Source organism: Heterodontus francisci, chromosome 1 (assembly GCF_036365525.1).
Source record: "Heterodontus francisci isolate sHetFra1 chromosome 1, sHetFra1.hap1, whole genome shotgun sequence".
In the NCBI taxonomy this organism is placed as follows: Eukaryota; Metazoa; Chordata; class Chondrichthyes; order Heterodontiformes; family Heterodontidae; genus Heterodontus; species Heterodontus francisci.
Window position 1 is genome coordinate 215,536,984 of NC_090371.1, and position 27,408 is coordinate 215,564,391.

The 27,408-nt window shown below is 42.8% G+C and overlaps 2 protein-coding genes across 6 annotated transcripts in view; one reads left to right on the top strand and one right to left on the bottom strand.

Annotated features, from left to right (window-relative positions):
• abce1 (ATP-binding cassette, sub-family E (OABP), member 1) overlaps positions 1-13,281 on the bottom strand; it is a 75,449-nt gene extending 62,168 nt beyond the window's left edge. The window contains exons 1-3 of one of the 2 annotated variants that reach the window (XM_068041464.1): positions 13,111-13,281; positions 3,351-3,586; positions 1,514-1,675 (exon numbers count right to left, since the gene is read on the bottom strand). In XM_068041464.1, coding sequence (XP_067897565.1) covers positions 1,514-1,616 — 103 coding nt within the window. In that variant the 5' untranslated portion in view covers positions 1,617-1,675; positions 3,351-3,586; positions 13,111-13,281. The remainder of the gene's footprint in view (positions 1-1,513; positions 1,676-3,350; positions 3,587-13,110) is intronic. The other variant, XM_068041455.1, reaches the window with a different exon arrangement.
• A 55-nt stretch (positions 13,282-13,336) lies between these two features.
• The window catches only part of anapc10 (anaphase promoting complex subunit 10), a 62,809-nt gene continuing 48,737 nt past the window's right edge, over positions 13,337-27,408 (top strand). For all 4 annotated transcript variants that reach the window (XM_068041477.1, XM_068041483.1, XM_068041497.1 and 1 more), the window contains exons 1-3: positions 13,337-13,489; positions 22,716-22,849; positions 25,610-25,700. In XM_068041477.1, coding sequence (XP_067897578.1) covers positions 22,735-22,849; positions 25,610-25,700 — 206 coding nt within the window. In that variant the 5' untranslated portion in view covers positions 13,337-13,489; positions 22,716-22,734. The remainder of the gene's footprint in view (positions 13,490-22,715; positions 22,850-25,609; positions 25,701-27,408) is intronic.

The window sequence follows — 27,408 nt, forward strand, 5'->3', positions numbered from 1 at the left end:
GTCGCCATTTCCCTCTTTCGCTAGTTAGTGGCTCCCAGGTGCAATAGTCGACATCTAAGGCCTTCATGTCATACTTGCAAGCATCCTTGAAGCGGAGCTTTGGGCGCACCACTGGTCAGCTGGCCCTGGCCACCTCACCATAAAGTCCTTGGGTACATGACCGTCTTCCATCCTACAGACGTGTCCGATCCATCAAAGCCGCCTGTTTGATTAGTGTCAACACACTTGGTAGCTCTGCCTTTGAGAACTGCCACATTTGTGATTTTGCCCTGCCAGGAAATACCCATAATGCACCACAGACAGCGAAGATGGAAATCATTGAGCTTCTTTTCCTGGCAGCTGTAAGTCGCCCATGTTTCACAGCCATACAAGTAGTACTGAGAACACAGGCCTTATAAACCATCAGCTTGGTCCCAAGGATCAGCTTGGTGTTATCCCATACATATTTCGCAGGTCAGCCAAAGGTGGTAACTGCTTTCCCTATGCATGTATCGAGGGACGGATTGTCTGTCACTGTGGACCCAAGATAGCAGAATTTGATAACCACTTCCAATGGGGTGTTCCTTCGTGTTATCGGAGCGGAGATGCAACACCTTGCCCTGTTTTCTTGATGCTTATAGTCAAGGAGGAAAAGTCACAGGAGAGACAGTCCTGAGTCTTTGCAGCGGGGTTTCCATGTGAGCAACTAGCGCAGCATCGCAGGGGTTCTCTGATCAGGAAGTTGTGTTTTCGTCTTCGCTTTCAGCCTTGATAGCTTGCCATCTTACCTAGTGTGCAAATAGACTCCTTCCATATCTGCAGGGAAGGTGAATGTCAGGAGCACGGAAAAGATGATGCCAAACAGAGTGCTTCACTCCATTCTTCACTCCGAAACTGTCAGAAGTGGAGCCATCAAACTGTAAAGTGCAGTGCATGTCGTCCTGGAAGGAGCGGATGACGCTGAGGAGCTTCAATGGATGGCCAATTTTTTCCAAAGTCTTGCAGATCCTTGTTCTGTTGATGGTGTCAAATGCCTTAGTGAGATCTATGAAAGTAAGGTAAAGGGGTATGCTCTGTTCCCTCCACTTTTCTTGTAGCTAATGTATGGAGAAGATCATATCCACAGTAGATCTGCCAGCACAGAAATCGCACTATGCTTCCAGGTACACTCAGTCTGCAAGTAAATGGAGTCTTTTAAGTATGACCCTAGCAAAGGCGTGAGATGCCCCTGTAATTGTTGCAGTCTCCACTGTCCCCTTTGTTTTTGTATAGTGAGATGATTTTGGCATCATGCATCACCTGTGGAACAGAGCCTACTTTCTAGCAGAGAAGTTCATAAACATGTGACAATAGATGGCAATGAGGGATAGAATATTAAGCAACAAATTGATGTCTTTCCACTATTTAACCAGCTACAAGTTGTTAGTATAGCAATAAATACCACAGATTTACTAAACATATCTCGCATTTTGTTTAAGTTCATTTTTCTTTTAATCCATGCACACCAATGCAAATGAAAAACAAAATCGCTCACCCATTCGAACAACTGGACAGCTCTTCTTGCACTCCTGACGACATTTCTTTGGCTTGCATTTATCATGGCTGACGATGGCAATTCTGGTTAGTTTATCTGCCATATTGCCTCAGTGAGCTTATACCTTGGCAAAAAATATTTTGTATCATGGGAACACACGGTCTACAAAAAGAAATGTTAATCAGAACCACCACATAGTTACAAGACAAATTATACCGCATGTGTATTGTTAAATCTACAAATATTACTACAAAAAGTGTCAAAAATAGTGAATAATTTTGCTGAAGATGCAGAAAAACAATAATTTGGGAGGCAACCGGAGCCTCAAAACAGCATTTTCTGATTAAAGAAAAGCAAATTGCCGTATGTTAATCTGAAGTGCTTTCAGAAAAATAGGTTCAACGTTTATACAAATCCTACCTTCTTACCAGCAGGATTAGTTTATTACTTTTCAATTATTAATATAGGTCTATGTAAATAATTCTTTTAGATTAGAATATTCTGTGACGCAATAAAGTTGTTACAAATTCAACTGTGTTATGATGTCGACATCTACACCATATCAACTGCAATGTTAGCATTTTTAATTATTAAAATCAGGTACATGAACACACTAGGTTGCTTGCAAGGCTGTTAGTAGAAGGCAGCAAGCACAGCCAGGTATAAAAAAGTTATTAATGGGGTGTCCTATAAATATTTATCTGGTAAAGGTACCACAGCAAAATTTTGCAATGGAAATTTCACCAGCACAATTTGATACTGTGTTTGTATAAATGAGATCCGATAAACTAATTGTTTTTGTATAAATAAATCAGCCTATTTATTGGACATAAATAGTGCATAACGGCATACTGCTTTCAAAAACAAGGCAAGTAACAGAAGGGAATAGTAGCATAGCAGTAATGTTATTGGAATAATCCAGAGGCCCAGGCTAATGCTCCAGAGACATGGGCTGGATTTTAAGGAGCCCGCGACATTGAGATCTGTAGGGTGAGGGCGGGCTGAAGATGGCCCCAAATGAAGTCCACCATGGACCTCGACGCCGGCAGGGCCTGGCGCAAAACCTCCCGGCAGCAGCCAGGCACCATGGCGGCCTCACGGCAACGGGTCCACAATTTGAATATTTAAATTAATTAAAATAATTCATTTAAATAAACCTATGCCACTTCCTGATGTCCCGCTGTGATCTTCGGCCCAGCAGTCGGCACTCCCGTGCCTTCAGATCCTCATCCGGGGAACCAAGGGGCAACACTGGCGGGGAGGGGGGAAGGAGTTAAGTTCATCACTGTGGGAGGATGGGGACAGGCGGGGTCAAATGAACGTCATGGGTATCGGGGATGATGGGAAGGATTGTGGTTTAAAGTTTATGCAGTTGGGTGGGGGGGGGGGAAAGGAAGGAGGAAGGTCAGATGGTAAAGGCAAGTGCTGGGGGTGGCGGGGGGGGGGGGGGTGGAGGGAAGATAATTTGTTATTGGTGGGTCTGGGGGGAGGCAAAAGAAAATATTTTTACTTAATATAATTCATTCTATCTTTAAATATTTAAATTAGCCAGTAGGGCTAACAGCCCTTTAAAAATGACATCAGTGCACAGGCAGCTGACGCCACTGGCGGGCAAGCACAGCCTGTTCCCTCCACATGTTTTGGGGGCGGGCGGGCGGGGGGGGGGGGGGGGGCACCCCAGCTATTTTAATGAGCCGCCGGAATAGACGGCGAGCTTATAAAATCCAGCCCATGAGTTGAAAGCCCACTACAGCTACAGGAATTTAAATTCACATAATTAATAAATCTGGAATAAAATGTTAGTATCAGTATTGATGGAAAACCCCATCTGACTCACTAATGTCCTTCAGGGAAGGAAGTCTGCCGTCCTTATCCAGTCTGGCCTGCATGTGACTCCAGACCATAGTAATGTGATTGACTCTTAAACTTCCCTCTGAAAGGGTCTAGCAAGCCACTTACTTGCATCAAACCGTTACAGAAAAGTTGAAGAATAAAACCTGGCATCACGGGGCACCAGAGACAGCAAAGGCACAACCGTTTGCCTCTAAGGTGGATGGAAAATATCCCATGGCACTATTTCAAAGAAGAAGAAGGGAGTTATCCCATGTCCAGGTAAATATTTATCCCTCAAATCAACCTCACAAAAACAGATTATCTGGGCTTTATCACATTGCTGTTCGACAGTGTTAACTGTGCAATTGGCTGCTGTGTTCCCTATATTACTTCAAAAAAGTAATTAATTGGGTATAAAGCACCGGCCTTTGGGACAGCTAGTGGTTGTGAAAGGTGCTATATGATTGCCAGTCTTTTATCTTTCAAGCCTTGTTCTATCAGGAGTAACTGAGTTTTTAATGGGATACTAAATTGTTATTGCTGAACAACATCTGCCATGAAAAACTAATTTTACAACTGTGGAATCTCAGCCCTTCAGAACATTTAAAAATTGCAGATGTTTAGAAAAAATAAAAATGTGTATTTTTTGTATAGACTGTTTTCTATTTAAGCTTCTCCCTTAATCTCATGCTTGCCATAATCTTCCATAGATATGGCGGAGGTGCCAGGACGATTATTATAGAGTGATGGATGTAACACCCCTGTTCAAGAAAGGGTGCAAGGTCATTCCTCGCAACTACAGGCCAGTTAGTTTAACATCGGTGATGGGTAAGGTTTTAGAGGCAATGATCATGGAGAAAATAAACAGTGGCTTAGAGAGGTTTGGGTTGGTTGAGGATGGCCAGTGTGGATTTGTAAGGGGCAGATCATGCTTGACTAATCTAATTGAATTTTTTGATGGGTCAACAGGGAGGGTTGGAGTGTTGCCCATATGAATTTAAGGAAGGCATTTGATAGAGTGTCACGTAAAGGGCTGGTTGGCAGATTTGAGGTCTGTGGAATGGCAGTGTCAGTGTCCATTTAGATGGGAGAGTGGCTTAAAGACAGAGGGCGGCGGGTCCTGGTAGATGCTTGACAGTGGTGTTTCCCAACGGTCAGTGCAAGGACCACTGCTTTTTTTGCTTTACAGAAATGACTTGAATCTTGGAATACAGAATAGAATTTCAAATTTTGCCCATAATACCAAACTTGGAGGATTGGCAGACAGTGAGGATGATACGAATTGCCTGCAACAGGACATAGGCTAACAGAATGGGCAGACAAGTGGCAGATGGAATTTAATACAGAGAGGTGTGAAGTGATGCATTTTGGCAGCAGGGATAGGGTCAGGCAATCTAGACTTAATGGGGGTGTATGTGCATCAATCTTTGAAGGTGGCATCGTGAGAGAGTGGTTAGCAGAGCATATGGAATCTTGCGCTTCATAAATAGAGGCATAGAGTACAAAAGCAGGGAAGTTATGCTGAACCTTTATAAAGCTCTGATTAGGCCCCAACTGGAGTACTGCATCCAGTTCTGGTCACACTTTAGGAAAGATGTGAGGTTCCTTGAGAGGGTGCAGAGAAGATTTACCAGAACGGTTCCAGGGATGGGGGATCTTAGTTACAAGGTTAGGTTGGAAAAGCTGGGGTTGTTCTCCCTGGAGCAAAGGAGATCGAGAGGAGATTTGATAGAGGTGTACACGATTATGACAGGCTTAGATAAGTTAGACCTGGAAAATCTGTTCCCATTAATTGATGGTACAAATACTAGGCAAACAGACTGAAGGTTTTGGCCAACAGATGCAGGGCAACGTGAGGAAGAACATTTTTAACACAGCAAGCGGTAATGACCTGAAGCTCACCGCCCACGAGGTGGTGGAAGTGAAGACAATCAATAATTTCAAAAGGAAATTGGATGCGCACTTGAAGGAAATAAACTTACAGGGCTATGGGGATTGAGCAGGGAACTGCTACTGACTGGACTGCTCCGCCGAGAGCCGGCACAGACACTATTGCAGAAAGTCCTTGAAGTAACGGGATTGACAAAATGCTCTGAAAAATTTTGGCCAACCAACCAAATTATAAATTGACGACTGCTCTGGCATGGGCAGTACATGCGAAAAAAACACTTCAAATGGTTGGGGGCTACAGCCTCCATCATCCTTTAGAGGGGACTAAAATTAGTTCAATTTTTGCAGAACATTTGAATGCCATGTATGCAGGGAGAAGAGCATTTATTAAGGCGGAGGTTTCAGGAAAAAAATCAGGAGAGCTTTGAGATATTGGATTAGGCCATCAGAAAAGAATTTTAATAACGGGAACATGGTGTATTACAAAAGAGCAGAAAGAATGGAGAGGCCCAGGAAAGTTATAGGCACTGATGGCAAAAACAGTAATTTTGCAACATGGCAACCAAACCGTTAGAGTACATTCCTCGCGGCTTATTGGCACTGATTATACATTGACAGAATCTGAACAAATGATGGACACTGATGATGCACCATGTACTTTGCATGCACATATGTCAGCAACAGATTGGGGCAGATAATGGGCTGACTGACAGTGGACCAAGTGATAGATGAAGATCAAGATAAGGCCATTTATCCCAAAGATCAACTCCAGAAAGTCAGGACTAGAGTGATGTATATGTCAGAAGGGGCTAGTGAATGGAGGGAAGCCACCATTATAGGAAGGGCAGGAAAGACCACAAGGAAATACAAACACTGGTTGAATGTGCAAGACAAGGGACAGGATATCAGACCTATAGATTGGCAGAAGGAAGTCAAAATGTGGAAGGTCAGAAAACGTAGTGTAAATTCAGACAGTGGGCCTGAAAATGATCATAGTCCAAGGAAAAGGTCACGAACTTGTGAAAGGAAATCTGGTCATAGGAGGGACAGGTCAAGTAGTAGCAGTCCAGAAAGGGATAGGAAATCTACAGGGGACATGGCTCATAAGAGCAAGGACCAGAGAGCAGGTGAGGAGTGCCACAAGAAGTAGAAGCCCTTACGATTGAGAAGCTCTAGTGGCTACTAACAAGTTAGATGGTAAATTGGTAAAGGATACAAAACAAAAAGCGCTTGGAGGGGGTTTGGCATATACACAGAGGTGCCAGATAGAGGACAACCAGCACTGTGCCGTATATGGATCTGTACAGAAAAAGTACTTCCCAATGGTACATATAAAGCTAAGGTCAGACTTGTAGCTCGGGGATTTGAGGAACGAGTAGGCGACCAAGAAGTTAGTGTCGACTCCCCAGCAGCAGGAAAAGTAAGTTTGAGGATTTTCCTAGCCCTTTTAGTCATACTCACAGGACTGTAAGTCCATTGACATTAAAGCAGCATTTTTGCAAGGGAAGAAATTTCAAAGGGAAGTATTTTTAAAGCCACTAAAAGAAGCTGGAGATATAGAGGGGAAATTATGGAAGCTAAACGATGCATCCAAGGTGTGGTATTTTTCAGTTAGGTCTGTCCTATTAAAAGTATTCAGCTAAAAGCCATGTTTTTTTGGTACTATGAAGAAAAACTGGCAAGCATTTTCTTGATGCACGTTGACGATTTTCTGTGGCGAGGATCTGCGGCATGAGAGAAATTTGTGGTAAATACAGTTCTACAGGAATTTAAAACTGGAAGTCAGGCTTCTGGAGCTTTTAAATATATAGGGTTGAATATTAGGCAGACTAAGTTGAGGGTCACCCTAAATCAACAGTCTTAACTAGAGAATGTTAATAGGATCCCAATAAATCAGGCCAGATCCTCACAAAAGGAAGACTCTGCAATCAAGGAATAGGCAGACCAGTTAAGGTGCTTAATCAGGCAATTAAACTGGTTGTAAAAAGAAACTTGCTTATAAGGATGTATTAGAATTGAGCACCATGCTGAAACATGCTACTGTTGGGGAAGTGCTGAAAGCAAATAAGACGTTGAAGAAATTGAGTTAAGCCAAATGTACACTAAAGTTTCCAGCATTGGGTGACCCAGAAGAAATGAAACTAGTCATTTTTAGCGATGAGTCACACGTTAATCTTCCCAATGGTTATTCAAGTACAGCAGGTTAATTATATTTTTGGTGGGAAGAAATAATAAATGTTGTCCATCAGCCTGGGAATCGAAGAAAATAAAAAGGATCGTTAAAAGCACCTTAGCTGCCGAGACACTTGCACTGATAGAAACGATAGATATGGGAAAGTATTTAGAGTATTTTAAAGAAACTCTTAGATAAGGGGCAATCAGAGAAAGGTTTTCCTATAGCATGCTATATAGATAACCACTCTCTCTGGGACAATGTCCATTCAACAAAAATGGTCACTGAAAAGAGGTTGAGGATTGATCTCACAAGTATAAAGGGATCAATGGATATGGGGGAGAAAGTGGGAACAGGGTACGGAATTAGACGATCCGCCATGATCTTTTTAGAATGACGGAGCAGGCCCAAAGGGCCTACTCCTGCTCCTATGAAAGAAATGTTGGAAAAAGAAATTTCCAAAATAAAATGGGTTGACACAAGTCATCAGTTGTCGGATTGTTTTATGGAGAGAGGTACCTGTTCAAAGAAATTGGTGGATGTCATCGAAGAGTGCCGTCTTGGGTTATGATGAGTTAGGAAAACGTGGAAATTTTTTTAATGTTAAGAACGCTTTGTAATGCTTTAAACAAGTTCTTTTTTGTTTTAAAAAAAGGGGGAATAAACAGTATGTTAAATGGCTGGTGCTTTTGAAGGTTAATTGCATAATGTAAGACACAGAAAAATTAATTTTGTCTTTCATTTTTTATATATACATATGTATTTAAAGAGGGGAATCTGTTAGTGTCGAAGTTCTGCTAATGGATATTAAATACAAGAGCCAGCCAGCACTGGCTGGGTGTTAATAAAAGCAAAATACTGCAGATGCTGGCAATCCGAAATAAAAACAAGAAATGCTGGAAATGCTCAGCAGGTCTGGCAGCATCTGTGGAGAGTGAAGCAGAGTTAACGTTTCAGGTCAGTGACCCATCAGAACTGGGTGTTATTAGGAGTGCAGAAGTAAGCTTTTAATCAAGCAATAAACAGTCTCCACCAAAACATCCTAGTCTCAGTGTCTTGTCCACAAACTGGCTTGGAAGTTTCTCTGACATTGACGGGCCGACTGGCTTCCTTCCATGCCGTAAATGACTCCATCCAGCCGACCCTGCAAAGCCCTCTTCACTAACATCTCGGGACTTGTACCAAAATTGGGAGAGCTGTCCTATAGACTACACAAACAGTCAGACTCACAGAATCATATCTTTCAGCCAATGTCACCAGCCCACCCTACCAGAGGTGATGGCACACTGATACACATGGGAGGGCGTGGTCCTGGAGTCTTCAATATCAACTCCGAACCCTGTGATGTCTCATGGCATTAGGTCAAACATGGGCAAGGAAACTTGCTGCTGATTACCACCCACCACCTTCCCTCAGCTTATGAATCAGTACTCCTCCATTTTGAACACCACTTGGAAGAAGCACTGAGGGCAGCAAGGGCACAGAATGTACTCTGGGTGGAAACTTCAATATCCATCACCAAGAGAGGCTCAGTAGCACCACTACTGACCAAGCTCCTAGTCCGGAGGACATAACTGACACACTGGGCTTGAAGCAGGTGGTGAGAACACCAACAAGAGGGAAAAACCTACTTAACCTCACCTTCACCAATCTACCTGCCACAGATGCGTCTTTCAAGAAAACATTAACATAACGTTGGCCTTTGTTCCATGACCTTCTGGTCAGTTATTCTCTGTGACCCTGTCCTATCAACACCTTCACCTTTGTTATCTCTTGCCCCACCCCCGCTTTACTTGCTTAAAATCTTTTACATTTCTAATATGTCAGTTCTGAAGAAGAGTCTCTGACCTGAAATGTTAACTCTGCTTCTGTGCACAGATGCTGCTAGACCTGCTGAGTATTTCCAGCATTTCTTGTTTTTATTGCATCTGTCCATGACAGTATTGGTAGGAGTGACCACTGCACAGTTCTTGTGGAGACCAAGTCCCATCTTCACATGGAAGATATCCTGCATCATGTGTAGAACTACCATCCTAGTAAGTGGGATATATTCAGAACCGACATAACAGCTCAAATCTCGGCATCCATGAGGCACTCAGAGCCATCAGCAGCAGAACTGTGTTCATCCACAATCTGTAACTCCACGGCCTGGCATATCCGTCACTCAACCATTATTATCAAGCCACAGGATCAAGCCTGGTTCAATTTTGTAAGCAGGAGAGCATACCAGGAGCAGCACCAGGAACCTAAAATGAAGTGCCAACCTGGTGAAACTGTAACACAGGACTACAAGCATGCCTAACAGTGGAAGCAGCAGGCAATAGGCAGAATTAAGCAATCGCACTAACGGATCAGATCAACTCTTTACAGGTGGCACAGTGGTTAGCACCGCAGCCTCATAACTCCAGCGATCCGGGTTCGGTTCTGGGTACTGCCTGTGCGGACGCAAGTTCTCCCTGTGACCGTGTGGGTTTCCTCCGGGTGCTCCGGTTTCTTCCCACATGCCAAAGACTTGTGGGTTGATAGGTAAATTGGCCATTGTAAAAATTGCCCCTAGTGTAGGTAGGTGGTAGGAGAATTGAGGGAAGGTGAGGATGTGAGAGGGAAAATGGGATTAATGTAGGATTAGTATAAATGGGTGGTTGCTGGTCGGCGCAGACTCGTTGGGCCAAAGGGCCTGCTTCGGTGCCGTATGACTATGACTCTACTGCCACATCCAGTCGTGAATGGTGATGGAAAATTAAATAACGCACTGTAGCTGGAGGTTCCACAAACATCCCCAAAGATGGAGGAGCCCGGCCCATCAGTGCAAAAGACAAGGCTGAAGTATTTGCAACCATCTTTAGCCAGAAGTCATGACTGGATGATGCATCTTGGTCTCCTCCAAAGGTCGCCACCATTACAGATGCCAGACATTAGCCAATTCGATTCACACCATGTAATAAAGAAACGGCTGAAGGCACTAGATATAGCAAAGGGCCCCGACAACATCCTGGCAGCATTGAAGACTTATGCTCCACAACTAGCACCCCGAGCATGCTGTCCCATTACGGCTACAACACTGGCTTCTACCCAACGATGTGGAAAATTGCTCAGGTACGTCCAGTCCACAAATATCAGGACATACCCAATCCAGCCAATTACTGCCCCATCAATCTACTCTGAATCATCAAAGTGATGGGAGGTGTTGTTGACAGTACTATCAAGCGTTACTTACCCAGCAATAACCTGCTCATTCTGGGTTCCAACAGAGCCCCTCAACTCTAGACCATATTACAGCCTTGGTCCAAATATGAACAAAAGATCTGAATTGCAGAGATGAGTTGAGTGACTGCCCTTGACATCAAGGCAGCACTTGACCAAGTGTGGTATCAGGGAGCCTTAGCAAAATTGAAGTCAATGGGAATCAGTGGGAAAATTCTCGACTGGCTGGAATCATATTGAGCACAAAAATGGTTGTTGGAGGCCAATCACCTCAGCTGCAGGACGTTGCTACAGGAGCTCCTCAGGGTAGTGTCTTAGGACCAACCGTCTTCAGCTGCTTCATCAATGACCTTCCCTCCACCATAAGGTCAAAATTGGAACATCCACTGATGATTCCAAAGTGTTCAGTACGATTCGCAACTCCGGAGAGTGAAGCAGTCCATGCTTGCGTACATGCAGCAAGACTTGGACAACATTCCAGCTTGGGCTGATAAGTGTCAAATAACATTCAAGCTACACAAGTGCCTGTCAATGACCATCTTTGACATGGGAGAATCTAACCATTTCTGCTTGACATTCAATGGCATTATCATCACTGAATCTCCCACCATCAATAACCAAGGGGTTAGCATTGGCCAGAAAATAACTGGACCAGCCATATAAATATTGTGGTTACAAGAGCAGATCAGAGGCTTGGAGTTGTGCGGTGAGTAACTCAACCTCCTGACTCAAAAGCCTGTCCACCATCGACAAGGCACAAGCCAGGAGTGTGATGAAATATGCTCCACTTGCCTGGATGAGCGCAGCTCCAACAACACTCAAGAAGCTCAACATGATCCAGGATAAAGTAGTCCGCTTAGTCGGCACTCCATCCAATTAAATATTCACTCCTCCACCACCGGCCCACAGTGGCAGCAACATATACCAGCTACAAGACACATTGCAGCAACTTGCCAAGGTTCCTTTGACAGCACTTTCCAAACCTCTGACCTCTACCATCCAGAAGAACAAGGGCAGCAGAGGCATATGAAAATCTGCAAGTTCCCCTCCAAGCTAAACACCATCCTGACTTGAAAATATATTGCTATTCCTTCACTGTCACTGAGTCAAAATCCTGGAACTTCCTTACCAACAACACTGGTTGTGTAACTACACCACTTGGACTGCAGCAGTTCACGGCAGCAGCTCAAGGGCAATTAGGGATTAAAAAGATAACCAAAAACAAAAAAAAAAACTAAAATTTGAATAATATTTAACCAGTACAGTACAACTAAACTGCTGCACCAATTAATGGGCGGTACAGTGGCGCAGTGGTTAGCACCGCAGCCTCACAGCTCCAGCGACCCGGGTTCAATTCTGAGTACTGCCTGTGTGGAGTTTGCAAGTTCTCCCTGTGTCTGCGTGGGTTTCCTCCGGGTGCTCCGGTTTCCTCCCACAAGCCAAAAAGACTTGCAGGTTGATAGGTAAATTGGCCATTATAAATTGCCCCTAGTATACGTAGGCAGTAGAGGAATATATGGAGGTGAGGATGTGGTAGGAATATGGAATTAGTGTAGGATTAGTATAAATGGATGGTTAATGGGCGGCACAGACTCGGTGGGCCGGAGGGCCTGTTTCAGTGCTGTATCTCTAAATCTAAAATCTAAAGCAATAGAATCAAATACTGGACTCAAAAAGGTCAAGTAATAAACCTATCAAGTCTGATTTCTAACAAACCGTTACCTTAAGAGAGAGGTGAAGTAAAGTTTACACTGCTTCTCACTAAAAATGATGGGTTTACAATCAGTCCTTATTTCCTTGGTGCAAAATTAATTTCAACATCTGACCATAGGCATTATATAACATGTTGGAAGTTAGTAACTTCATGCATTTAAATATTTACATACTTCATTACTACATTTTGGGAGAATATGAACAATGCTGCAGTTTATTGTATTTATTAAAGCTAAAAACCACTGTAGTATTAGCAATACAGAGGTGTTACTGTATAATGTGACTTTTGACAGGCTAGCAAGTGAAAAACTGAATGATGAAGCCACTACCCCTCCCATCAATTAAACACTTTTAGGATTCTATAATGGTGGGTTTAAATCACCCCATTCAAACTTCCATATTTGAAGGTATGTACATTTCAAACCTGAATATGGACAGTGATCAATTACAAAAAAGAATTATCCAAAAAGTTACATTTTATGCAGATTTTGAATATGGGGTGGGAAACTAACTGTTTAACAGAAATGCCAATTGCTGCCCAGCTCCTTCTATCTTACATTAAGATCTCAGGCATGTACAGAAATGCTCCTGACATCACTAACAAAAGCCGTGCCCACTGTACAAAGCACTAACAGCTGGACCCCGGTGCGGCCTATCTGGGGCAATGGGCCCGAAGCCTGCCTAATGTCCACGTTTCTGCTCTCTCTTTGACAAACTCTTACCCCCGCCCTATATCATATGGAGAACCCTCCCAGCACTGAACACACGCCCATCGGTTCTTTACCTGGGCCGTCACAGTGACAATGCAAGCAGCAACAACCACCTCGACCAACTTCTTACAAGTTTGATCTTCTGCCTGATTGATATATAAATCCACCCGGGTTTTTTTTCTCTCTGTGAACGCGCTCCTCAGGTGCAAAGAATAAAAAAGCCGGTGAAGATGGCGGCGACACGCATGCGTAGTGACGCACACCGCCCCCTTAGCTGGCGTGTGACGTCAGTACGTTGACGGTTGAGGCAGTCTGGTTGGTGCGGAGTGTGAGTTCCCGGCTTCACGCGTCTGTGGGCAGGGGATGGGAAGTGGAGATTTAATGGAGTCTTTTTGAAGTTTATTGCACGAGTTGTTCTCCCTTCCCGTCCCTGGGAGCAACAGCTATCTGTGGGTAAGTGGCAGTGCGCTTTGTGTGGTTACTGAGGCAGGTCCGCCCTTTGAACTCTGTCTAGACCCTCTTTCTCCTCAAAAAAACATTGGTGAAAACGCTGGGACTGCTGTGTAATAATACTGGAGTTCGCTTGTCCATTCCTCGGCGGGCATAGGCCTGTAATTGCAAAAGTCAGTATTAAAAGAGGACATTTCACTCTCTGGTTAAGGCAGTTCCTATTGACCATCTTAGCAAACTAATGGACAGTTGAGTTTATTGGGCAATTTAAGACCTAACTGGCAATGATGAATTTAAACCTTTTACTGTAGATAATGTACTTTCTATTGTACTGTTATATGAAAAGCAAAAATAAATTAACACCAATTTTTCCAAAAAGGTAAACAGAACTGATAACTTAATATTTTTTCAATTTGTAATGTAAATGTTGATCCTAAATGTTTGTTTATATACTCCAAATAATTTGCTGATGGAAAGTGATTTTTTTTTTTATTCATTCATGGGATGTGGGTGATGCTGAAGGCCAGCATTTATTGCCCATCCCTAATTGCCCTTGACAATGTGGTAGAGAACTACCTTCTTGAATTACTCCAGTCTGTTTGGCGAATGTACTTCCACAGTGCTGTTAGGGAGGGCGTTCCAGGATTTTGATCCAGTGACGAAGGAATGGCAATATATTTCCAAGTAAGAATGGTGTGTGACTTGGAGATGAACTAGCAGGTGATGGTGTACCCATGTGCCTGCTGCCCATATCGTTCAAGGTGGTAGAGGTCATGGGTTTGGAAGGTGCTGTCGAAGGAGGTTTGGTGAGTTGCTGTTGTGCATCTTGTAGATGGAACATATCTTGTAGATGGGCTGGTAGTTGAGGGAGTGAATGTTTAAGGTTGTGGATGGGCTGCCGATCAAGCGGGTTGCTTTGTCATGGATCGTGTCGAGCTTCGTGAGTGTTGGAGCTGTGCTCATCCAGGCAAGTATTGCATCACACTCCTGACTTGTGCCTTGTAGATGGGGGACATGCTTTGGGGATTCAGGAGGTGAGTTACTCGTCACAGAATTCCCAGCCTCTGACCTGCTCTTGCAACCACAGTATTTATGTGGCTGGTCCAGTCCAGTTTTTGATCAATGGTGATTCTCTAGCCCCCCATTGATTTGACAATGGTAATGCCATTGAATGTCAAGGGGAGGTGGTTAATTTTCTCTTGTTGGAGGTAGTCATTGCCAGGTATTTGATGAGAATGTTACTTTGCATTTATCAATTCAAACCAGCATGTTGTCTGGGTCTTCCTGCATGCAGGGCATGGACTGTTTCAGTATCTGAGGAGTTGTGAATGGAACTGGACACTGCAATCATTAGTGAACATCCCCACTTCTGACCTTATGGAGGGGAGGTCATTGAGAAACAGCTGAAGATGGTTGGGCCCAGGACATTACCATGAGACACTCCTGCAGTGATGTAAAGCAAAATATTGCAGATACTGGAAATCTGAAATAAAAACAAAGTGCTGGAAATAATCAGGGCAGGCAGCATCTGTGGAGAGAGAAACAGTTAACGTTTCACGTCTGTGACCTTTCATCTGATGAAAGGTCACAGACCTGAAATGTTAACTCTGCTTCTCTCTCTACAGATGCTGCCTGCCCTGCTGAGTATTTCCTACAGTAATGACGTGGTGCTTAGATGATTGCCCTCCAGCAATCACAACTATGTTCCTTTTTGCTAGGTATGACTCCAGCCAATGGAGAGTTTTCCCTCCTGATTTTTTTTTTGTTCATGGGATGTGGGCCTCGCTGGCAAGGTCAGCATTTATTGCTCATCCCTAAATGCCCTTGAGAAGGTAGTGGAGAGCTATCTTCTTGAACCGCTACTGTTCATCTGGTATAGGTGCATCTACTGTGCTGCTAGGGAGAAAGTTCCAGGTTTTTGAGCCAGCGATGATGAAGGAACAGCGATATATTTCCCAGTCAGGATGGCGTGTGACTTGGTGTGAACTTGTAGGTGCTGTTGTTCCCATGCCCTTTATCCTTCTAGATGGTCGAGGTCACTGGTTTGGATAGATCCTGTCAAAGGAGGCTTGGCGAGTTCCTGCAATGCAACTTGTAGATTGTATACACTGCTAATACTGTCTGCTGTTGATGGAAGCAGTGAATGTTTAAGGTTATGGATGGGGTGCCAATAATTGGGCAACTTTGTCTTGAATAATATTGAACTACTTGAGTGTTGTTGGAGCTGCACTCAACCAGGCAAGTGAGGAGTATTCAATTACAGTCCTGACTTGTGCCTTGTAGAGAGTGGATAAGCTTTGGGGAACCTGGAGGTGAGTAACTCATCGTAGAATTCCCAGCCTCCAATCTGCTCTTGCAACCACAGTATTTATGTAGCTGGACCAGTTAGGTTTTGGTCAACTGGGACCCCCAGGATGTTGATGGTGGGGAATGCAGCAAGGGTAATGTCTTTGAACATCAAGGGGGAATGGTTGGATTCTTGTCAAAGGTGGTCAATGCCTGACAATGTGGAGCGAATGTTACTTGCAGAATTGTTTTCTAATTACGGTATGGGGCACAACTCTGAAATAGGTGAACTATGGTTATGTGCAGTCTGTGAGATGTAACAAGAATTTCCATCGTCCAGTCCTGGATGAGCATATGTTTCCTTCACCCAAATAATAGGAAGATCCAAGCCATTGTCTTCAGTTCTCGCCACAAATTCAGTTCCCAAGCTGCTGGCTTAATCGCTCTTCCTGGTAACTGTCTGAGACTGAACCTTGACTCCTATTTGTCATACGATCATATTGAATGGCACAGCAGGCTCGATGGGCCATATGGTCTATTCCTGCTCCTATTTCTTGTGTTCTTGTCCCTGAGCTGAGCTTGCGAACATATATCCATTCCATCACCAAGATCACCTACTTCCACCTCTGTAATGTTACCCGTCTCTGCGTCAACCTATCTACTGATGAAGCCCTCGTCCATGCCATTGTTGTCTCTAGACCTGACTATTCCAATACTCTCCTGGCTGATCTCCCTTTATCTTTCACCTTACATAAACTCGAGCTCATCCACAGCTCAGCCACAGCTCAGCTACTCGTATTCTAACTGGCACCAGGTTCTGTTCACCTATCACCCCTGTGCTCGCTGATCTACATTGGCTCCCAGTCTGGAAGGGCCTCTGTCTTAAAATTCACATCCTTGTTTTCAACTCCCTCCGTGGCCTCATACCCCTCCCTTTTTCTATAACCTCCTCCAGCTCTATAATGCTTCGAGATCTCTGCACACCTGGAATCTTGTGCATCCCTGATTTTAATCGCTGCAGCTGTTGGCAGCTGTGCATTTAGCTGCCTGGGCCCCAACATCAGAAGAACACTTTCTACTGTGCCAGTGTGAATTTATTTCTACTACATACGGCCTTTCTGAGTGAAATGTAAGTTTCCTGGTCGGACCATGAATGCAGAGATCCAAACTTGTTTCACGTAGCGTGGTTACAGCCAACAGAGAGGGGAAGTATATTCCATTAGTTCAGGATAGATTCAAAACCAGGTTCCAGAGGCAAGACACCAGTTAGCCTCTGATGATACCTGTTTATATTTGCTAAAAATATGCTTAAGAATAAAAATAATTCAGTGGTTCTCTACTTTTAATCAAGGGCCACAGTTTTCAGCACTGTAGTGGACTTGAGGATTACTCTTGCAACTATTTATAAATTACCTCCATTTACAGCTGTAACAATAATACAGATGCTGTTGATTTAACAATCTCCAGTTTATTGAAAACCCAGTTTCTTTTTCCTCTCATTCTTCTCTAAAAATGGCTTGTGGGTTTCAATGAATCAGTATTCCCCTTGGTCCCAATAAGGCAAGATATCAAGAGTAGAACATTTTGTCCTGATTCAGAACCAAATTAGTATTGGGTGTTTCCGTCTCAGATGGTTATTGAATAGTTTTTGGATTGAAAATAATGCTAATCTGTGTTGGGTCCTTTGAAGCTAACTAGCGGTTGGCTGAATTGAAGTTTTGTGGTGAGTTTTCAACATGAGATAAAAATATTTTTTCTGGTGGAGTGGTACAAATGCCTCATTGTGTGGCACCATTGCACCCATACTGAGTTTAGACCTTGCCACTCTGATGGACACCAAGTGGGGGCTCTGTGCCGCTTTGAGGAGGGAGAGAAAGTTTAATTGCCTGAGCAATTTGTTTGCACCATTTAGCAACTGGTTGTAGAACAACATTTTCAATAGATGGAGAGCTAGTTTGTCAAGTCCTCTCGTACACCAAGTGTGTGAGAAGGAAGAATAGGGTGAGAAACAATCCAATTTCTCTGCCCCCTCCTTTGCTGTCCAACCACGTTCGTTGAATCTTGTGACTGTCCAATCAGCTGGTGCCTTCTTGAGATCAGCCATCAATAAAGCATTCCAAATTTCGGGGTTTTCATCGCTAGCACCAATGGAGTAGGAACAGCTATAAAGAATTTCCCAGCAATTGTGTTGCTGTGTTAGTGATTTTGCTCTGCCAGTACCTTCTGTCCTGGTGCATCACCTTTCGAGCATCTTGCTTCTGCTACACTACCTCCTCTAGAAAAGAAAAAAGAAAGAATTGCATTTATATAGCACCTTTCATGACCACATGATGTCTCAAATCGCTTTATAGCCTATGTCACTGTCCTGTAATTTTTTTCGGAATATGCGGTTTGTCTTTTAAGGCTTGCAAGGGATCAGTATTGCTTTAAGAACCAGCAAGCCTCAGTAGTTATAGGAAGGTGCATTCTCGTTGCCTTAGAAACAGCCATTTGGAGATTGTGATTCCAAGGGTGCATACTCGATATCATGGAAACAGCCACTGGGAGTGAGCCTGATGCGATACATTTTTAAAAATTCATTCATGGGAATTGGGCGTCGCTGGCCAGGCCAGCATTTATTGCCCATCCCTAATTGCCCTTGAGAAGGTGGTGGTGAGCTGCCTTCTTGAACCGCTGCAGTCCATTTGGGGTAAGTACACCCACAGTGCTGTTAGGAAGGGAGTTCCAGGATTTTGACCCAGCAACAGTGAAGGAACGGCGATATAGTTTCAAGTCAGGATGGTGTGTGACTTGGAGGGGAACTTGCAAGTGGTGGTGTTCCCATGCATTTGCTGCCCTTGTCCTTCCAGTTGGTAGAGGTCGTGGGTTTGGAAGGTGCTGTCTAAGGAGCCTTGGTGCATTGCTGCAGTGCATCTTGTAGATGGTACACACTGCTGCCACTGTGTGTCGGTGGTGGAGGGAGTGAATGTTTGTAGATGGGGTGCCAATCAAGTGGGCTGCTTTGTCCTGGATGGTGTTGTGCTTTTTGAGTATTGTTGAAGCTGCACCCATCCAGGCAAGTGGAGAGTATTCCATCATGCTCCTGACTTGTGCCTTGTAGATGGTGGACAGGGGAGTCAGGAGGTGAGTTACTCGCCTCAGGATTCCTAGCCTCTGACCTCTTGTAGCCACAGTATTTATATGGTTACTGCAGTTCAGTTTCTGGTCAATGGTAGCCCCTAGGATGTTGATAGTGGGGGATTCAGTGATGGTAATGCCATTGAATGTCATGGGGAGATGGTTAGATTCTCTCTTGTTGGAGATGGTCATTGCCTGGCACTTGTGTGGCACGAATGTTACTTGCCACTTATCAACCCAAGCCTGGATATGTCTAGGTCTTGTTGCATTTCTACACGGACTACTTCAGTATCTGAGGAGTCACGAATGGTGCTGAACATTGTGCAATCATCAGCAAACATCCCCACTTCTGACCTTATGATTGAAGGAAGGTCATTGATGAAGATGGTTGGGTCTAGGACACTACCCTGAGGAACTTCTGCAGTGATGTCCTGGAGCTCAGATGATTGACCTCCAACAACCGCAACCATCTTCCTTTGAGCTAGGTATGACTCCAACCAGCGGAGGGTTTTCCCCTGATTCCCATTGACCTCAGTTTTGCTCGGGCTCCTTGATGCCATACTCAGTCAAATGCTGCCTTGATGTCAAGGGCAGTCACTCTCACCTCACCTCTTGAGTTCAGCTCTTTTGTCCATGTTTGAACCAAGGCTGTAATGAGGTCAGGAGCTGAGTGGCCCTGGAGGAACCCAAACTGAGCGTCACTGAGCAGGTTATTGCTAAGCAAATGCCGCTTGATGGCACTATTAATGACTCCTTCCATCACTTTAATGATGATCAAGAGTAGGCTGATGGGGTGGTAATTGGCCGGGTTGGACTTGTCCTGCTTTTTGTGTACAGGACATACCTGGGCAAATTTCCACATTGCAGGGTAGATGCCAGTGTTGTAGCTGTACTGGAACGGCTTGGCTAGGGGCGCGGCAAGTTCTGAAGCACAGGTCCTCAGTACTATTGCCGGAATATTGTCAGGGCCCATAGCCTTTGCAGTATCCAGTTCCTTCAGTCATTTCTTGATATCACACGGAGTGAATCGAATTGGCTGAAGTCTGGCATCTGTGTTGCTGGGGACTTCAGGAGGAGGCCGAGATGGATCATCAACTCGGCACTTCTGGTTGAAGATTGTTGCAAATGCTTCTGCCTTACCTTTCGCACTGATGTGCTGGGCTCCCCCATCATTGAGTATGGGAATATTTGTTGAGCCACCTCCTCCAATTCGTTGTTTAATTGTCCACCACCATTCACGGCTGGATGTGGTAGGACTGCAGAGCTTAGATCTGATTCGTTGGTTATGGGATTTGTTTCAATTAAGTTTTGAACTGGCTTTTCGTGGGACAGTTTGTTCTAACAGAACAGACACAGAAGACACAACTATGATGAAGACACCTGAAAAAGCGCGCTCAACCATTTAAACTGAAGGAAGAGGATTTTAGTCTGTTTACTTATTATCTCTCAAAATTCTAAAAAAAAAAGTCAAGCAAAAACAGAGATCTCTGGTAATTTAAATTGAAGAAAGGGAGGTTAGACTGACAATCTTTTATCCCTCAAAAACTCTAAAGTCAGATTGATTCTGTTGAAAGTGTTAGCAAGTTGTTAATTGTTGAAATTCGCTAGAGAAAGAGAGTAACGTCCTGTGAGGACTTCAAGCAACATTAGAGTGTAAATTTGCAAGGACTCTAATTATTTCTATTTTAAATGTTATTTATATCTTCATAGTGTTTAAGATTTTAGTTCTTCTAATTAAAGAATTAATTTGTTAATTTAAAGACACCTGGTTTGGTTAGCCTCATTCGGAGGTTAATAGATGGTATAATTTGGTTGGGGGTCTCTTTAATTTGAAAAGTTTTAAACAATATGTTAGCCGATCTGTGGAACAACTGGATTGAATTAACAGTGCGTTGGTCCCACCACAATCAGAATCGTATATTTTGATTGGGAACTTTGACAGGAACGGTCGGTCGTAACACCAGTGAAGTACTTTTGAAGTGTAGTCACTGTTGTAGTATAGGAAACGTGGCAGCCATTTTGCTGGCAGCAAGCTCCCACAAACAGGGATGTGATAAATAAAAACAAGAAATGCTGGAATCACTCAGCAGGTCTGGCAGCATCTGTGGAAAGAGAAGCAGAGTTAACGTTTCGGGTCAGTGACCCTTCTTCCGAACTAATCTGTTTTTGTGCTGTTGATTGATTGAGGGATAAATATTGGCCAGGACACTGGACAGAACTCCCTTGCTCTTCTTTGAAAAGTGCCATGGGATTTTTTTACATCCACCTAAGAGGGCAGACTGTGCCTCAGTTTAATATTGCAACACTGCCTCAGTATTCCACTGGAGTGTCAGCCTTGATTTTTGTGCTCAAGTCCTGATGTGGAACTTGAACCCACAAATTTCTGACTCTTGCGAGAGTACAACCAACATGGCTAGCACTATTATTATGCAGAGCAGGAGTTTGTCCATTGGGAAGGCCATTCCAACTTAGTCCTACTGAACACATGGTTGGGGGAGGTGGAGGTCCATAAAAATTTCAGGTGCACTTAGACTGACAGCACTTTGGCTAAGTACAGTACACATCTCAGGAAAAATTTAAAAATGCTATCAGACATCAAGAATCTGCTATGGTGGTATCAGGTTACTTTGGGTCATGCTGCACCTACATTTTTGGATGTAGATCTACACCAGTACATTGCTGATCTAAATCCAAGAATCCTGTGTAAGCTGGTCTTTTGCATGGGGGCAGAGCTATGTAAATCAACAGTAGAAGGTTTCAGCAGTTGTATCTCAGAAGCAATCAAAGAAACTTGAATGGTTCATATGGTTCAGCATAAAACTGGTGTCATCAGTTATACACTCATTTCCTTGGTGGGGAAAAACTTTGCTAAGCCACTCTTATGCCAAAACATTCCAGGAAATTGTAGGCAATTATTCCCTTACTGGACGGAAACAAAAGCAGCTGTTTCACAGTGGTATTTGAGGAAGAACAGGGAGTTCTCCCAATGTGCTGGTCAACTAACATGACCAAAAGTAGTTAAGTCTTGATAACACATCCATGTTGTTAGTAATGTAACATATTTGTGACCTAAAGTGAGGATGAAATAGTAATTGTAGGAAGGCTTTTGGAAAGGGTAATATCTTGCATTTCCTTTAATTGATCAGTATTGATCAATATTACTGTACCCCAATGTGCTGTGATTTGAAATGACCATTCACAAGCCTATTTCCTTAGTTTTAGGCAGTAGGTGGTGCTGTTATCTACATTGTGGAATCCCTTTCACTTTTTTGCAATAGTTGAAACATCGTAAAAACTACTGGAATGCTGACCAAGAACATTTCCCCAGATACAGCTGTGCAAATTCTGACACTTTGCCTGCTGCTGTGACTAACCACTTTCCTGAAATGTACCCATTCTGTTGCTCTTTAGTCTGAAGTTCGATGACTTGAGTCATAGATTCATAGTCATTTACAGCACAGAAGGAAGCCATTTGACCCATCGAGTCCATGCCAGCTGTCCCCAGAACAATCCAGTCAATTCCACTCCCCCCTCTTGATCCCCATAGCCCTGCAAGTTTATTTCCTTCAAAATGTTCATTTACTTCTTAATTGCTAAATGACAGCAAGGAACACAGTGTTATCAAACAAGGTGTATGTATATTGAGAGTTTTACCAATTGGTTATTGCAGTCTTGTTTTGGGAAAATAACCTTACTAGTGTTTAACCCCACATATGCATATCTTATTCCCATATTTGTTGTATATTAACAAAAAAGGTGGGTAGTCTGAAACATTTTTGTTTTAAACAGCTGTGTCTTTTAATTGTAATTCTGTTATATATTTCAGGTCAAAATAGTGAAGAAAAATGACCACCCCAAGTAAAACTCCACCTGGAGAAGATCCAAAGCAGCTGGAAAGAACTGGCACAGTGCGAGAGATAGGCTCTCAGGCTGTTTGGTCCCTATCCTCTTGTAAACCGGGTATGTCTGTAGATTGGTTGTGTACTTTATAAAAATGATTTAACTTTCATTAGTTTCTTTTTCTACTTAGTTCCAATCCAACTCAGACATACTAGGTTGAAGAAAGAACTTGCATCAAATCATGCTATAGCACATGTTCAAGACAGCCCAAAGTTCTTCACAGGAAACAAATTATTTTTTAAAGTATTCTCACCGTTTCTATGTAGGCAAACATAGGCAAATTGTGCAGGAACTCATTAATAACAAATTAAATGGATAACCAATTAATTTGTTTTCCGTGATGTTGGTTGAGGGAGGATTGCTGGCTAGAACATGGGAAGAACTCGCTGCACTTAAGTATTCCAATGGGATCTTTTACATCCACCCTAACAGGCAGAATCGTCCTCGATTTAATGCCTTATCCAAACTATGCCACTTTCAACAATAACGCACTCTCTTAACATTGCAGTGAAGTGCCTATTGAGGCAATCCTTTCAAGTCCTGAAGTTTGACCTGAAACTGCAACCTTCTGAGCCAGCAACCAGAGTCCTACCAACTTGATATGTAAAGGTTCCATTCTCTTGAATATTAAAAAATGAGAATTCAGGAAAATAAGAAAAGGGGCAAATAGACATTAGTGCAGCTGGTTGTATTTTTACATTTTGGTGCATTCAAAAACAGCACAATGATTGGGAGGATCGTAATATCAAGTCCTGTATTAAAAACTGTGAGGGTGATATGACTGGTAATTGCCAACTTATTGCCATGTAGAATGTGAAGCCTGGATGTTGAGATCTATTGGATAACATCAGTTTCCAAATTCAAAATAGGTTCAGCACAGTAGTAAATATTTGACGCTAGTATCTAAACATTTCCAAATAGCTCTAGTGAACTGAAAATTCCAAGACATTGTGTGACTTGTTATACTGGCTTGATAAGTCACACTTCAGCCATAGCCTATTATGATAACATAAAAAACAGAAGCAGGAGTAGGCCATTCGGCCTCTCAGGCCTGTTCGGTCATTGAATATATTCAGGGTTGTGCGAGACAGATTTCTGATCTACAAAGGAGTCAAGGGTTATGGGGGGGCAGGCAGAAAAATGGAGTGAAGGGCACAATCAGATCAGCCATGATTTTATTCAATGACCCAGCCTCCACTGCTGTCTGGGGAAAGAATTCCGAAGATTAATGAACCTCTGAGAGAAGAAGTTCCTCCTCATCTCTATCTTAAATGGGAGACCCCTTATTTTGAAACTCTGCCCCCTAGTTCTAAATTCCCCCATGTGGAGAAACAGTCTCTCAGCATCTACCCTGTCAAGCACCCTCAGAATCCTATGTTTCAATAAGATCACCTCTCATTCTTCTAAACTCCAGAGAGTATAGGCCCAGCCTTTCATCATAAAACTATTGCTTCATTCCAGGAATCAACCTAGTGAACCTTCTCTGAGCTGCCTCTAATGCAAGTATACCCCTCCTTAAATAAGGAGACCAAAACTGTACACAGTACTCTAGGTGTGGCCTCACCAATGCCATGCACAGTAGTAGCATGACTTCCCTATTTTTATACTCCATTCCCCTTGCAATAAAGGCCAACATCCCATTTGCCTTCCTAATTACTTGCTGTACCTGCATGCTAAATTTTTTGCTTTTGCTGGACAAAAGATAATTCAACTGAGGTTGTATCTTATTTTTGTTTATGTGCCAGAGCTATTGATATGAGCTCTTGGGGTACTGTCCCTTCTACTTATAGTGGGCATTTTTGTGCAAATGCGATTTACCAGTTATGCAGGATGGCCGGTATAATGTGGTTGCGCTTTGCTGTTGCTCATCAGCATCCGCATATCCCTGAACTGTTATCTGAATACATTTTACTACCAGATCTGATCAAAAGCAGACTTTATTCAGTTCTCTGCAGCTTTCCCCCTTCTCTGGAGATGTCACCCTTCAGCACCCAAGGACCCGTCTCTGTAATGCCGCAAACAAAATCGGATGAAGGCTGCCTTCTGGCTATCTTATTTATTTACAGAGGAAGCATAGCTCAACACTAAGCAGTGATGAGCATTAAACGGTGCTGCATTATAATCTAAATATCAACAGGCATGTCCTTTACCTGGGTTTAGGAACTGATTTTCAACATCGGGCATGGCATCAGATTCAAAACAAAACTTTCGTTAATATTTTTCAGGTTATTTTGCGCTCTCTTATTTTCTGGCATGTTACAGATAGGGTGTTGCAAAGGAAATATAGTGTTTGCCCTTTGTGTAGTTCCCTGACTCTTTTACATATACATAAAACTAATGCACAAAATTGATATATTTTTCATATGTACTTTACTCAAACATTATCACAGTAAGCACAGCTGTTTCTGCCCAAACTAAACTATAACCAGAACTTTGAAATTGACGTTAAAAATGCAAATGGTTAGTGATCAGCGCTTTTTGTCTAATAAAGCGACAACCTTTCTGAAGCATGAAGGTTTTAAATGGTCGGGACTGTAATACATTTTTGACTTAAATTGAGTGTGAAATCGTAATTATATGAAATCTGTTACAAGCCTGACTCTCCTGGTGAATATCTATATTTGTAACCTGCGATGTGGAAAATTTCATCACAAAATATGCAAATATATCAGAATAAGAATGAAAGTTAAAGATGTTGCTGCTAAAGCTGTATAAAATTTTGTGTTCTTGTAAGCAATTATCAGTTGAACATATTGAAGCATTTGACTCTCCAATTGATTAAATAAGTGACAAAATAATATATTTCCATTGCTTCATCAGGTTTTGGTGTGGATCAGTTACGTGATGATAACCTGGAAACATATTGGCAGTCAGATGGATCTCAGCCTCATCTCGTTAACATTCAATTCAGGTACAAGTGTATGGGAGAACTGAGTATGTGCTGGTTAAAAGCTTGACCATTTATTTAAATCCAATACGGTTAGACTAATGAATGTCTCATCAGATTTTGTGCGTCTCTCTTGTAAATTGGGTCTGTTGTCAAAGAGAGTTGATATTTTACAGCAGCTATATTGGTGGTAGAGGAAATGACTGCCAGTTCCTTCATAAACTCCAATGGAGACAACTCTCATTTAAATGGCATGCATTGTGCATGTGATGCAAGGGTGGTGTTCACTGTTCACATGCAAGTGTGTGCTTTACAAATTGGTTACAGAGTATGAATTAATTTAATAAAAATGCAGCAGAGTAAACAATATGGGATTTCCATCTGGTATTGAAGAACAGTAAAAACAGAAAATATGGCTATTAGAAAATACAAGGCAAACGTAGCATAGAAAATGGCCATCTGTGATAGAGATTTATTATCATCCAACCTTATCACAGTTTAAAGCTTAAAAGTTCAAAGCCCAGAGTAACATCCTTTGGCTTGACCGGAGAGGGTATGTGCTGTGTGTTTGCATTTCCAGGATGATCTGATCGCCAATTCATTTCATTATTTTAAACACTGCAATGTGGATGGGGAATGATTCTTCTATTAATGGGGAAATTCAGTGCAAGAAAACATAATCTTAGAATTCTAACTACACTGGTTAATAGTGAATGCAGAAAATAATTTGTATGTGTTAAATTGGTATGTTTTGTCCAGAACACATTAGATACAAGAACAATTCAAATATTTAAAAGGGGGATATCAAAGTGTGTTAAGTAGTAAAGATATTGAGAGATATAAAGGAAGGGCAGGGAACTGGGAATGAAAAGGTAGATCTGCCATGGCTAACTTTGACCAATGCCTATCATCACCCTTGACTTCATCCCTCTACCTGGCAACTGTCTGAGACTGAATCTTGGTGTCATATTTGACCTTGAGATGAGCTTGCAACCACACATCTGTTCCATTACCAAGACGGCCAACTTCCACATATGTAGCATTGCCTGACTCTGCCTCATCTCAGCTCATCTACTGAAAACTTCATCCTTGCCTTTGTTACTTCTAGACTTGTGTATTCCAATGCTCTCTTAGCAGGCTAATCTTCTTCCACGTTACATGGACTTAAGCTCATCTAAAACTCTTGACCAAATTCATATTCACGCCAAGTTCCATTCATCCATCACTCCTGTGCTTGCTGACCTACATTGATTCCCAGTTAAGCTAAAGCTTCAATTTTAAAATTCTCATCCTTGTTTGCAAAGCCTTCCATGAACCTCACCTCACCCTATCTCTAACCTCCTTCAGCCTTCCGTGATCTCTGCGTGCCTCCAGTTTTGACCTCTTGTACATCCTCACTTTTAATCCATTCACCATTGGCTGCCTCGGACCTAAGCACTGGAATTCCCTCCCTCTGTACCTCTCTCTCCCGTTAAGATGTTCCTTAAAATCTTCCTCTTTGACCAAGTTTTGATCACCTGTCCAAACACCACTTTATGTGGCTTGATGTCAAATTTTGTTTGATAACCCTCTTGTGAAGCACCTTTGTATCTTTTACTACATTAAAGACACTATATATGTGCAAGTTTTGTTGTTGTCGTCGATGGGTTGAATGGCCTTCCCCTGTTTGTATCTAACTGAAAGGAAATGCAAACACCCAGCCCTTTACCTTCATCTGCCAAACAATTTCTTG